Consider the following 13862-nt stretch of genomic DNA (forward strand, 5'->3'; position numbering starts at 1 on the left):
TGTACTTGGTCTATCAAAATAGATACTATCAAGTTTCTGGATAAAATGAAATTTGATTAATTTTAATCATTTCTTTGGTTTTTGGTTTCACGTTAACAATTGTAGCCTTTAATAATATTCAGCACATAATCGCGGAAAATTTTGTTAACAGTTTTCGAAATAGAATTGAAGAAAGCAATTTTAACCCATATTATAAACATATTAAAAGTTTCTTTCTTCCCGAGGAGTACCTGAATTTTCAAGGGAATCCCGTATATCAGACTATTTTACTACAAGCTTGTTGTAATTTTATTAGAGGCCTAAATCGTTTTTCTAACCGATGTCAATGGTGTGATTATCGTGGGGAAATTGATTTAATACACGTCATTGCAAACTGCAGTCATTTTGCTGGCCAACGTCTCACAGTTTCTGGATCTCAGTCATTATCGTTGTGTGATTTATCCAATATTTTACGAGATGGAAAGAATTCGTTGTTTCAGTTCTTTTTTTATGTAACCTTAAATAAGTTACAACCACACTAAAACTTGCCACGAAATGAGAAACATCAATGGTTTATCTTGTATTTATATTCTGTGTTTTTTTTTCCCTCCGCTCTGTATTTTTTTTTTTTGTTTGTTTTATTTATTTTTTTAAAGCGTTTATATTACATTTTGCATCTAGGTGTTTGTCTATGTTGTCCAACCAAGCGTTCCTTTTTTGTACTAGTTTTTTTTTGCATTGTGGGCTCCAGCCTAATGCACAATAAAGATATTATTATTATAATATTCAGCACATGTTTCTTATTCTAATGCCATGTAGCAATTTACTACGGTTTTACCTCCAAAGCTATGTCAAAGTTATTTATTGTGAAACCCAACTATGTGTTTATGTTTAAGTAGTGTTCATGCTATGTGTTCAGGTGTTGTCATCTACCTTCAGGGACAGATTTATAGTTTTGCTGCCTGCTGGTTATTCAAATTTTTCCACCTTTCTCCTGTTCTAATATGATGTTATTGACCATCAATTACTTGGATTTGCTGCCTCTCAAAATTTTCAACTCTGCCCACTTAACTTCCCTGTAACTTTCACCTTCCAAACCACTACCTTCAACAGAGCTTGTTTATCCAATAATAATAATAATCTTACAGAGGTTTCACAAGAAACATGACACTTTGTATCAGGGCCGTATTATGCCTTCTCGTGGCCCCAGCGACAGACTTTTTCTTTGGGTCCCTCTTGAAAGGGTCATTATGATTATGCAAAACAAGTGTAAACTTTTGTGCCTCAGTTGCCCCAGCCTAGTTACATCTCTGCTTTGTATTCAAATTTCAGCCTCAAGTATTTTCTTTTTTTAAAAAACATCTTTTCTACTTTTTTTTAGTTTTTTTAAGTCCTGAGTTAATCACTCTATATAATGTGATTTGTATATAATATTATACATTATAAAAGTGAATAGATATAAACAAAAAATATTAAATTTTATTTTTATTCTGTTAATATGATAAAATCTTGATTCAGATACAATTCAAAATCAATTTTAAGAAATAGATATAGAATTTTACTTACACTATTGGATGAATTTATTACAGAAGAATTTGACGTTGATGTTGGATATCTAGGATGAGAAAGATGTTGTCCTCTTTTCATATCTGAATTCAGGATGGATGTACTGTACGTTGAACCGAAAGGCCGGGGAGAAAGATTTCCCAGTCCTTGTGGAGGAGAAGGCTTGTGATGAGATTGGAATCTGTTAGGTGGTTCAGGATAAGGAGGAGGTCCACTGTTTGGAAGTATATGCTTTTCAAGTTCACCATTCATCACAGTTGGTGACCCTTTATTATGACTGTTTTCATGACTGTTCAGTCCAGCAAATTTTGTGTTATATGGTAAAGTCTGATACTTAGGGTCTTTTTTATTTGGTGCAAATTCACTTGGCTGCTCACCAGATACTTTAAGGTCATCTTGAATGAGCTCAATTTCTTGTGCAGTTCGTTTCAATGGCTCAACTGCAGCTATATTAGCTCTAGGGCGTGTGCGGCTTGCAGAATGCAACTGACTACTCAGCTGTTGATTCAACAACCGTTTCCGTTGCAGTCTTTGCTGAAGTTCTGCTATTCTTTGGTCCATTTGAGAAATCTCAGACTGCCGTTTAGCAAGAGTCTCACGTTGTTGAGCAATACGTGCATTTTGTTGTTCGTTCAACTTCGAACGATACTAAAACAAAGATAAATATATAGTAATAATTTAATATCACTTTATCTAGTATAACAAGCAAACAATCAGCATAGATAAATTAAAAATGTTATTAATTTATTTTAAAAAGTTGCTAAACATATCAAGTCTTTTATCCTCAATTTTTTCCTTTTTTTATTTAATGTTATTATGGATGAGAGAAAAGAATTAAGCTTTTAATAGCCAATGTTTCTCCTAGGAACACTGGTTCTATTAATTAGAAAAAAAAAATATTTTTCTTACATAAAAGAACTTGATTTTTTTTCCTGAACACGTGAGATTCCAAACTTAGTTAACAAAACAAAAATTTCATTCATTTTAGCACTTATGCCATAAATTTAACTTTTTAAAATCATCTATTTTTGTGGTAGAATAAAATTGAATTGTTTTGTTTTTTATTTTAATGTTGTTTCTATGGACATAGACAAGTCCAGAAAACACACAGGAAGTTTTTTTCATGAATTTTATGGTTGATATTTTTAAAGGACCAGAAGGGAAAATAATAGGAAAAAATTAAGGAAATCAACTCAAATTTTAATTTGACTGGCAAAAGGTTAACCAAATAATTATGAGACACACAAACACATGGCAATGGCTTCCACAAGGGTGGGGTTGACAAAGCTCTAATCTGTGAGGGGACAATTGTGTCTTTTTTGTTCTTTCACACTATAAATCCACTAAAGAGAGGCCTGTGAAAAATTAGGTCTGGGGTCCCACAAAAGGTCCTAACCTAGGAATCCTGTTGCAAGATACGGGGCCATGTACATGGCATACATATAGATGTATGAATTGAACATATTGCAATATATTATTCTGCAGATCTGTGAGCTCCCATGATGAACAGATCATCAGAATGAATAGATTTAAAATGCATTCCTTTATATGAGTATGCATAGCTAAAACCAAAAACTACTTTATGCCTTCAGACTCTCAAATGTCAAAGAAAAAAATTTGCATATCACTATACAGAATAAGTGACGGGAAACTCTTTAAGTATGCCAAGTTGCATCTAGCAATAGTGATAAATGTTAGGAAATTTGAGAATAGTTCAAACCATGGAAAAATCTTTTTATCTGCATAAAAGTTAATTTCTTCTTGTTTAATATATATAAAAATTATTTAAAAACATTAAGTTTTCATTTTAGATGGTTTAAACTAGTTTTTGGCAGCACAAACATGGGGAAGGGGGTTGCTCTTTATTGTTGCAGATATTTTTTTTTTAACCTGAAATAGTTCAGTCCTGACTTTAACTATAAAACATTCACAATCCTTGAAATCAGGAATGAAATCTTGAAATTAAGAAAGAATATCTACAGTGAGAAAAAATAACCTCTACATTTGAGCTATCTGGGTTTGAAAGGGCTATATCAGTTTTGGAGATTTTTCATTTTTGACATCAAATACTCAACCCTGGTTACAAATGGTTGTTTAGTTTAAACTAGATTACAAGAATACCTAGCCATAAATGGCTCAGAACTAAAAAAAGAAATGTAGATTGATTATTGGTTATATTAATGATTTATTAAATTATCTTTCATTTCAAGAACAGGATATTTTAAATCATACATGGTTCATCTCAAAAACAGCTACAGTTTGTAATTTCTTAATTTATTATATGCAATCAAACTAATAAACTTACAAAGTAAGTTGCATACATAAAAATTTAAATTTATTTTACTTACTAGTAACTCTCGCCTTAGTTTTTGGAATTCCAATGCAGCAGGTGATGGAGTACTGCCTTGCCTCATACCTTTCATATCTCCTCTTCGCACATCTTCAAGTTGCCTTGTCAGTTCTTCAACTTTAGCAACAGCAACAGAAAGTTCTTTTTCTTTTTCATTGAACAATGCACGTATTGATTCTAGCTCTGCACCTAAAAAAATAAATTGTTTAAAAATATAAAAGTTTAAGAGAAACTGGTAGGTATTTAGAATTGATTTTTGTTGATGTTTTGCAAGAGAAGAAATGAAATAATTAGTAAGAATGAAAAGTCACATTGATTACATGCTTAACCCTTTAACTGCTCCCATCAGGAATAGATGATGAGCATTGTATGCTGCTGAATTGTTTTTTTGGTGATTGGCAATACAAGGAAGAAAGGTATGGTATATTTCTGACTATTTGTATGATTTAAGGGTTAAACCTCCGTAAGGGGCACAACATAAAAAAAATTTCATTGAAAACTTGTTTGTAATAAACCTGTCAAATCATTACAGGCACCTCTGAGTTGAAACATAAACAAACATAGGAAAAAACAAACATCTGTAAAAAAATATCTGTATGTAATTCATATTTGGCATTTATGCATTGAATATCATAAAAAGTTATTTTTTTAGTGTAATTGTTGCTGAAAAAAAAGAAATTATGAGTATGAAAAAATAACATACCAAATTGAACAATGAATCTTGCATGGAAGAATGAATAATAACAGTTTGCCTGATATAACCACAGAGGAAGATCAACAAAAATTCAAATACACATAAAAAAAATTGGTATAGGGATAAATTTGGTATTTTTTGGTTGTATTTGCCTTTTAGTCTTCTTTTGTGAAACCTCGTATGTTTTTATAAATATATTTATTTGATAAACAGTGGCACTACTGATTTTTATATTAGCAATACACACTACACTCCCAACCACACACTCACACTGCATTCACTTTAAATATTCTGCTCTTATTTTTATTTCTGTATGAGTTTGTTTTGAATATAAGACTGGTAGATGAACAAGATATCTGCAAATAATAAAGTAATTGCTCCATTTCATTTTTCATTTAAATGTTCTGTGTTTGCTGAGGTTGAATTCCCCATTACTGAAATAAAACTTTGATAGAACATAGTGCTTTATGTGTTTCAGGAAGGATATTATAAGAAGATTATAGCAAATGCAAGTTCACACACACCACCTAACTATGAATGAATGCAGTTGATGATGACAGAAGTAATGTTTCACATTTTTTGAAAACATAAAGGATACGGGTGAATCAATGACAGTAGAGGGGTGTATGTTCCAGTTAATTATAGTATGTGGAAAGAAACTAAATTTAAAGCAGTTGGTGGAAGCAGAGATAGGGTTTACCTTATGTGGATGGTCAAGTCTTCTAGAGATATATATTGGCATAGAGATGACACTGGAAGTATCAAAATTTGGATGTCCATGGAGAATTTAAAAAAAGCAGGGTTAATCAGAAAGACAGTGAGTACTTAGAGGGAGAAGATTAAGTTTGTGTTTTAGTTTGGAAACAGACACAAAGAGAAGCTGGAATATAGTCCTACTATGGTACATAGCATAGTACTATACCATTACTGTACATACCATAGTACCACACCATTATTGTACATACAATAGGTTAGCTTGTATTACTACTACTACTAAACCATGCATGCATCTTCTAAGGATTCCTCTGGGACATTTCTTATGAATCGATGCATGCCCAAAAGTGCTGTGTGGTCTTAAGGTATTTATGACAATGTCAGAGTTATGTGTCTTTCATTCGAGAAGTGCAGCCATCTGTCTTCCATACTGAAAGTGAAAGTGATCAGGTTCATAGGTGGAGATAGACTTGAACGTCTGGGAGAGGGCAGGATGATGATGAGATGCCAGTTCATAAATATATGCATATACATTAGATCAGTTGGCTCCACCTTTTGCACTGGGGAGGGGTATTACTCCCCCCTGTAATTCTGCCAATGGTCAGGTTATACTAAAAAACATTACCTATTCAACTTGATCTTCTTTTTTTTCAAAGTTATTCTTGTAAGCATTTTATGTTCAAATACGAAAGCAGACGAGGTGCATGGATTGACTCAGTGGTATTTCACTTATTCATGTTTCACTACCACCAGACTTAAATAAAACTAATGACACTTTTTGCAAAACTTACTAAGGTTGGTATTGTTTGAACGATGTTGCTCGACCTGACCCCGAAGAGCACGTAGACGTCTTAGCTTCAGCTCTTGCAGCTCAACCTTCTCTCTCAGATGCCGGAGACGATCTGCATCGACTGATACACCTTGCTGTTGCTGATGCCGAACTTCTTGTTGCTTCAGAAACTTCAATCGTTGCTCTTTGGCCACAAGAAGTTGCTGATGAGCTTCAATTTGGTGTTGCTGCCTGGCTGCCATCTGCCGCAACTCTGATAAGCTCATATTACCACCCTCTGGAAGCTGGAAAAAGTTGAAGATAAGATAAGTATTTACAAGTACACTATATATTTATGACAGTCACTATATATATATATATATATATATATATATTGTACATATTCTTACTTGGACAAGAGTATTTAACTTCTTCACCATCACGGGTGTAATATTACATCCAAACACCAGTGGAATAAATTCAAACTCTCTGTGTTTTCTTTCCTCTCTCTTCATTATTGCAAAGCATTATAGTAACCCTATTATCTATGAAAGTTGTTATTCCTTTCCCTTCTTTCTTTCTATACTCCTGTTAATGATTTTTTCCCCACACATGTAATGCATTTTTTCCACTATATACATGTAAGAGTGAAAGAGAAGATATAGAGTGAGGGTGAAAAGCGCAGACTCTTAAAAAAATTCTCTTATCTACATTATCTATTAAAATTTTTCCTTTTCTTTCCCTTCTTCCTTTTACTAACGTGCAGTTAGTTTATGACAAGGTTACCAGGTTTTTTGTGAATTTGTTAAATAGAGATAATCCAAATTTCTTGCCAAAAGCTTGTACCTAAAGTGGTTAAAGCATTTCTCATAATCTGATATTAAAAAAAAAGACCAACAAAATATTAAATTTGAAGTGGGAAAAAAACTAGTTTTCTTTGAACATTTGGGAGAGAGGAACATCACATTTTCTATTGTGAACACTGAACATGAACCATATTCATCATGGTACGGCCATTTTGTATCATGAATACATGACATGCTCACTGAAATGCCAGACTGATACCCTATATCAGCGAAAAGCTGATATAGGGCATGCCCTTTTTGCAAGTTTCATTACACCATTACTTACGTACATTAATTGGCCCTTGGCCACGTATATAATATGACAGAGATCTGTAGAACTTTTGAAGCAGTGAAAATGACTAGTTATCACAATTTAAGCAACTTCAATCGTGGTTCAATACTCTAAGCTCGTGAGAGATGAGTTACTGCATTTCCAACATGAAGGCGATTTGTGGATTTTTGAAAACGGCCATTTCAAAAGATGACCGTGAGTGCAAAGAGCTCAGCCAAACATAGAGCTTTGACCAAAAGTGTAGTTGTATAAAAAAAGCTCTGAATGAACCTTTACCTTTATTTACGAGCATGTGTCATACAGATGAAAAAGATAATCTCCTGGAATGTCCAGACTACCCAATTTGATGCTGAAAGTCTTGCACTGAAAGAATGCGTGCTCTAAAAACATAGCCTTCATTTTTTTCAATGAATTTTTTATTGCCTTTCATTTTACATGAAATGAATCAAAAACTTTCAGAGAAAGAAGTGGAGCAATAAACTCGGAAAAAATTCTAAGGTGGATATGAGTTAGTTGGGTTCGAGTGACAATAATTTTTTGATGATGATTGTCACTAACATTTAGTTCACGATGCGGCTGTTTTAGCCAGAAAATTCACGAACAAAATCTTCATAAGCCGAAAAATTCGCAAGCCGAGGTATCACTGTAATTCACTGATAACATACAGTATGTATATAAGAGCCGATCTCTCCGTTAAAACAGTCTTGCCACAGAGAGCAACAGACCTACAAACAGTACAAATATTCATTCATTACACTTCACTTTTGAAATATAGATGGCATCACTGAAAATCCGACACAACCCTAAACATGCACTCAGAGTGTTAGGTACACACACTTACACTTCCGGCACAACTCACTAGGTAGTAAATTGCCCATGGCGATAGACCTGAGTTGTGCTCGTGTTGAAAAAAAAAGTATATATAGGGACTCCTGTTTGAACCCCACCGTAGCAATACTAGACTGCTCTGGACACATATATCCACACCGTTTCCCGACATGTGTGTCTGCTGAGTGAAAGTCATCACTCAGTAAATGAATAGTGCAATACTAAGCAATGCAGCCGTTCACACATCTCCTCACCGTGGTCGAGCACGTCACCGCAATGAGTCAGCACCGTCAACGATTAGTTTAGTTTATATTTTGACGGTGTTGGTGTTGTCTCGGAGAGAAAGCAGCTATTTTTCTTTTATAAAAAAAAGCTCATATTATTATTTTATTTCGCTTCTCAATTCTCATCGAATGTGGAATTATTAATTTTCATCAAACATTCATCGTTCTCAATTTTTATCCAATAATTCTGTAATTATTATTTACGTTAATTCCGAATTTTTTAATAATTCAAAAATTATTTCTTTTATTAATTCTGAATTTCCATTGGTACTGGAATTCTTTCAATTATTTTTAATCCATCAATTCTAAATTATTTTTCATTAGTTTCGGAAACGGTTTCTCACATTAGTTTAAAATTCATTTCACTCCGGACATTTTGCCTACCCTGACTGTATGAGTGCCTGTGTGAGTGACCAAGTAATTGAGTAAGTGACCATATGAGTGAGTGAATGAGAGAACATATAAGTGACCAAGTGAGTGACTATATGAGTTACTAAGTATGCAACAGTATTAGTGATCAAGTTAGTGACCATGTGAGTAACTAAGATGAGTAAGAGAGTGTGAGTGACTGAATGACCACATGAATAACCAACTGAGTGACTGAGTAAAGGAGAGAGTGAATGACCAACTGAGTGACTGAGTAAAGGAGAGAGTGAATGACCACACACACATGGATGACCAAGTAATTGTTTGAGTGACCAAGTAATTGTGTGAGTGACCAAGTAATTGTGTGAGTGACCAAGTAATTGTGTGAGTGACCAAGAGAGTGATTGTATGAGTAAGTTTGAGTGACTGTATAATAAAATGAATGATCAAGTGAGTGAATGACAGTATGAGTGACCAACTGCCTGACCGCATGATTTATCAAGTGAGTGACCATATTAGTGATTAAGTTACTGACCGTATGAGTGACCACATTCACTTGGTCTCTCATGCGGTCACATACTGTAACTCACTGTCAGCCATCCACTCACTTGTTCACCTATACGGTCACTCGACCCTTCAATTGGTCACTCATAAAATCACTCACCCTTTCACTTGGTGACTTGTACAGTCATTCACACGGTCGCTCACTTAGTCACTCATATAATCACTTACTCTATTATTTAGAATAATTAATCTATGATTTACCGGGTAGAGTCATAGCCAATTCGCTACCGCTAAATTTTCTGAACGTTTTGATTACACCGGACTGGCTGCGTTAATATCTTGAAGCACACAACACAGCTTGGTTGAGCTAGCAGCCAGAATACGGCAACGATACAGGCAACACACGGAAAAGTGTGGTCTCATGGGGGACGAGCCGAATTACGGCCAACTGACGCCCGAGCTACGGTCCTCGCCCGGCGCGGATATGTGTGTCCAGACCTATATATGCACTCAGACTGTTAGGTATAGTCCTCCGACCACGAGATGAATTTTCGCTGCGTCATGTCACGTCACGTCGGATGATTTTATTCAATTTGTTTTTGGTAAAACGATTGCACATCGAGAAAAGTTCATCAGTGACTGAGCTTTCACGATTGGCATGTCATTCTAGGATAAAATAGAACAGTTTGACGTGACATGACGTGCCGTAGCCAAATCTCATCCCGTGGTAGGAGGACTATACACACACTTACTTCCGGCATAGATACACCGGAGTTGTGCTCGGTTTGAAAGAAAGAAAGTATACACAGGGTGTCCCCTCTTATTTTTCCTACGGCTATTTCCTGAACTGTTGGTTTTAGAGGCAACTTCTAATTTGAAAAATATTTCGAATGATGTCGCCCATCATCTTAAATGCCGTTCAAGTAAAACAAATTATTATAAAAAAATCCCAAAATTTAAATTTTTATACGCCCCCCCCCCCCCACACTCTAACTTCGAATTATAAATTCTATATATATATATAGAATTCACAAGAATCAGAGAAAAAGGGGGAAAGAAGAAGCATAAAACATTGGTTCTTAACCTTTTTTTCCATCCAGCACCCCATTGCAATTCGATTTACCTTCTCGCACCCCCCTTGAATAATGTGTTGTCTATTTGTAAAAAATGTATTTGTTTTTGTGACAAAATTACATTAATTATCCACTAATTAATTGTTATAAAATTTTTGAACTTGAAAGATAATTGGGCGCGGTAGCCCAGGTCGATAAGATACTCGCCTTCAGTACCGAAAGGATGTTCAGAGATATCGCGAGTTCGATACCCGGTTCGTCCTTGTCAGAAAACTTTCCTGACACAGGGGTACAACAGATATGGCGACATGACCACAGAAACAGCTACCGCAGGGAGTCGCACATCGAGGGGTTAGCCCAGTGGTGTGCAAACTGTTAATGAACTGGGGGGCTCGCGAGAGATTTCTCCAAAATAAAAACTTCCAAATAGGAAATTCATTTTTATTTAAACATATGTTAGAACTATTAATTTTATCAAATTCTACTTGTACAATAGTCAATATATCGGCTCCGTCATGCCAGAATCACGAATGTGCAATGTCTTTGCAAAAAAAAAGTTCGTAGGAGAATCACCCGATTTCAAAATTGTATATTTCTTAAAAATTAAAAACACAGAATAGAATGATAAGTAATATGTGAATATACGGGGGAAAATGTGTCTACGTTTTATGAACAATTTTTTTAATGGTCGATTTCAAGTGAAGAATCATTTTGAAATTGGATGATTCTTTTTTAATCACCGTGTATACGAAAATCAACACTATTTGGTAGTTTTGTTTTCCCCATTCACCCAAAATAAGTAAAATAAATAAACGGAAAAAAACTATCAGAAGGAAAGCAATTCCCTCGAAGGACCGTATACCTAGCTACGTTTCCATCTTGCATGAGGGACACCAAGTACATCGGAAAACAAAGTAGATATTTATATGATATTTAGAAAACTGAATATATCTTTGTAAGTCAATATCGCCTAACTAAAATCGGAACAAGCGTTCCGAAAAGGACTTTACTAGCAAAAAAAATCGGAATGTTCCGGAATACCGAGACATGGTCAGCCTATGTGGGTAGTCGGCGATAAATTTTGGCCAGCCTAAGTAGGGGTTACCAATAAAATTTTTAGTCAAAAGGGGGGGGGGGGGTCATGCTTCGAAAAGTTTGCGCACCAACCTCTCGGTGAATATAAAAAAGGCTACCGTTCGGAAGCGGTAAAAAATTGTAGGTCCCGGTCTAATTAAGCAGAAAATGACTGTTGTGGGACAAAAATGATCAAATGAAAGATAATTGCAAAATTAATTTATTGAATAAAAAATTCACACAGGTACCAACGTAATAAAATTAAAATAGCTCTACGCGTCAATTTTTAGTGACTTATTTGTATAGTTGTTTTTTTCATAACAATACTTCGAAATTGAGGTTCTTTGTATGAAATGAGGCTACTTGCATACTATCACTGATATTCAAGCGGTTTCTGGTTTTTGTTTTCATCAGCAAAAGTGGTGAAAACCTAATTTCGCAAAGGTAGGCAGTGAATGGTTAAAAGTGTTTGTGAAGCTGTCTTCTAGTGTTGAGAATGGTTCCAACTGAGCTCACAAATAATTGTTCCAAAAAACAGAATTTTAAAATTCCATTCGAATATGTGCGCTGAAGTGAATTTCAGTGAAATCACTTTTTTATTAGATTAATATCATTCATAGATATATTTGAAAATCAATGGATCTACTATCGTAAACGGAAAAAATAAACTTTGTAAAAGCATCTGAAAATTATATATAAGTGTGTGTTCTGTAGATCTTTTCTATTAGAAAAATACTATATCAATATTTCACGCAACCTCATTTCTGCGAGCAAATACCTAAAAAATGAGGAGACAAAATGTGGGTATGACTCATATTGTTGAAAGAACTGGGAAGTTTTTCCGTCGTTTTGATCTGCTTGAATATGTGTGTGTGTGTGTGTGTGTGTGTGTGTGTGTGTGTGTGTGAGATCAACATGAATAATTTTTTTTCTATCTCTCACCCCCAAAAATGTTTTTTCCATCCCTGGTTAAGATGACTACTGGCATAAACTAACCGACAACGCTCCTTTGTCTCATTTGTGCTCCCCTCCCTTTTCAGCGAATATTACACTTAGAAACACGGAAATCTTTTTGGCCTCAGGAGAGACAGGGCAACAACTTTCTAATTGGAAGTTAGAGGACAGGAGAGACCTATAAAATTTTAAATTGTGTAACTTTTATATATATATATTTTTTTTTTTCATTTGGGTGGCATTTCAGACAGTGGGCGACACCATTTGTTTGAATCATTTTTTCAAAGTTGTCTCTAAAGCCAACGGTTCAAGAAATAGTCATTGGACAACGATAAGAGTAGACACCCTGTATAATCGGTAGTTCAACTTGTATCTAAGATTGTAACTAGCGACTGCAGTTTCAATGTGATCCCAAATCTGGATTTATTCACTTCGAGTTTTATTGGTAAGTTATCGCTCGGAGGTTTAATTCGATGCGTTCTAGGTAAATGTACAGCATTTCATATTTTTCGTTTGATAATTCAGTCGTCAAAACTTTGTCGATACGTGTGACTGACTCTGAGCGATGATCGCCGCCTCCGGCGCCGGTCGCAACCGCTCGCATCTAAACCCTCAAAATGATGGAAAAAAATGTAGACTTTTTTTTCCATCACTGGTAGAATAACATGGACGAATGTTGAAGTCCAAACAAGCATTACACAGTTTCTTCCTCCCTCTTCTAAATAACCATGCGTCTCTGGATAGTCCTTGAAGGAAAGGATACGAAAAAAATGAAAGTTTGAGGACATGAAATCAACCATTCTAGCATGGAAAATCAGCCTCAGGTTCTATGATCACGGCATCGAAAATGATAGGCCAAAAGAAGAATATACAGAGTGACGGTTAGGCATGACTGACTTCTAAAAGCAGGAAACATCGAAATGCTCGAAACTATCAATGTGTTTGGGTTTAATAATGCCTTTAAGATATACCTACCACTACAGAATTTAAAACGGGGGAACATCGCTGTTGTCTTCCAATACTGCGCGACTGCAGAACAGAGAAACGAAGAAAAGAGACCAACAAAAACAAATATGAGATTTGAATAGATATTTAAAAAATACGATTATATTATTATTTTTTTTTCAAAGAATTTCCAAAGCATGAACTTGGACATAAAAAAAGTAAAGTATGAATAAATCATGAAAAGAAAGCATGAATATATACCGAGGGCAGCGTTCACAACTTCTGAACATAAAAGTATACAGAAGTACATAATGTGCATACAAACTTTTATGATTATCTCAGCAGACAATTCAGACAACAGTGGAGCTACTGTTTCATTTTCATAACTGGCAGCTACCGCTTGTTCAATATCACTAACGCATCAATCATTATAGTCATATACGAGTAACAATTGCAGAAACCGTATAAAATAAATTGCGATACATTTGGGACCTTTTTTAGTTCGATTCTTGTTCAGCCGATTGTTTTTTAATACAAGTCATTCATCTTCATGTCATATAATGAGATTTATCGAAGAGATATCGATTTGTGATTGTTTATAGTAATAATCTGAAACAAAAAGCAC

General features: G+C 34.9%; 1 protein-coding gene across 2 annotated transcripts in view; it reads right to left on the reverse strand.

Moving 5' to 3' along the window:
• ASPP (Ankyrin-repeat, SH3-domain, and Proline-rich-region containing Protein) overlaps nt 1-13862 on the reverse strand; it is a 195355-nt gene that overhangs the window by 18528 nt on the left and 162965 nt on the right. For both annotated transcript variants that reach the window (XM_089246204.1, XM_089246205.1), the window contains 3 exons: nt 6095-6377; nt 3894-4084; nt 1546-2193 (listed from right to left, as the gene is read on the reverse strand). In XM_089246204.1, coding sequence (XP_089102330.1) covers nt 1546-2193; nt 3894-4084; nt 6095-6377 — 1122 coding nt within the window. The remainder of the gene's footprint in view (nt 1-1545; nt 2194-3893; nt 4085-6094; nt 6378-13862) is intronic.

Source organism: Pholcus phalangioides, unplaced genomic scaffold (assembly GCF_987345545.1).
Source record: "Pholcus phalangioides strain wild (caught in Gottingen) unplaced genomic scaffold, Ppha-v1.0 ptg000017l_1, whole genome shotgun sequence".
Lineage (NCBI taxonomy): Eukaryota > Metazoa > Arthropoda > Arachnida > Araneae > Pholcidae > Pholcus > Pholcus phalangioides.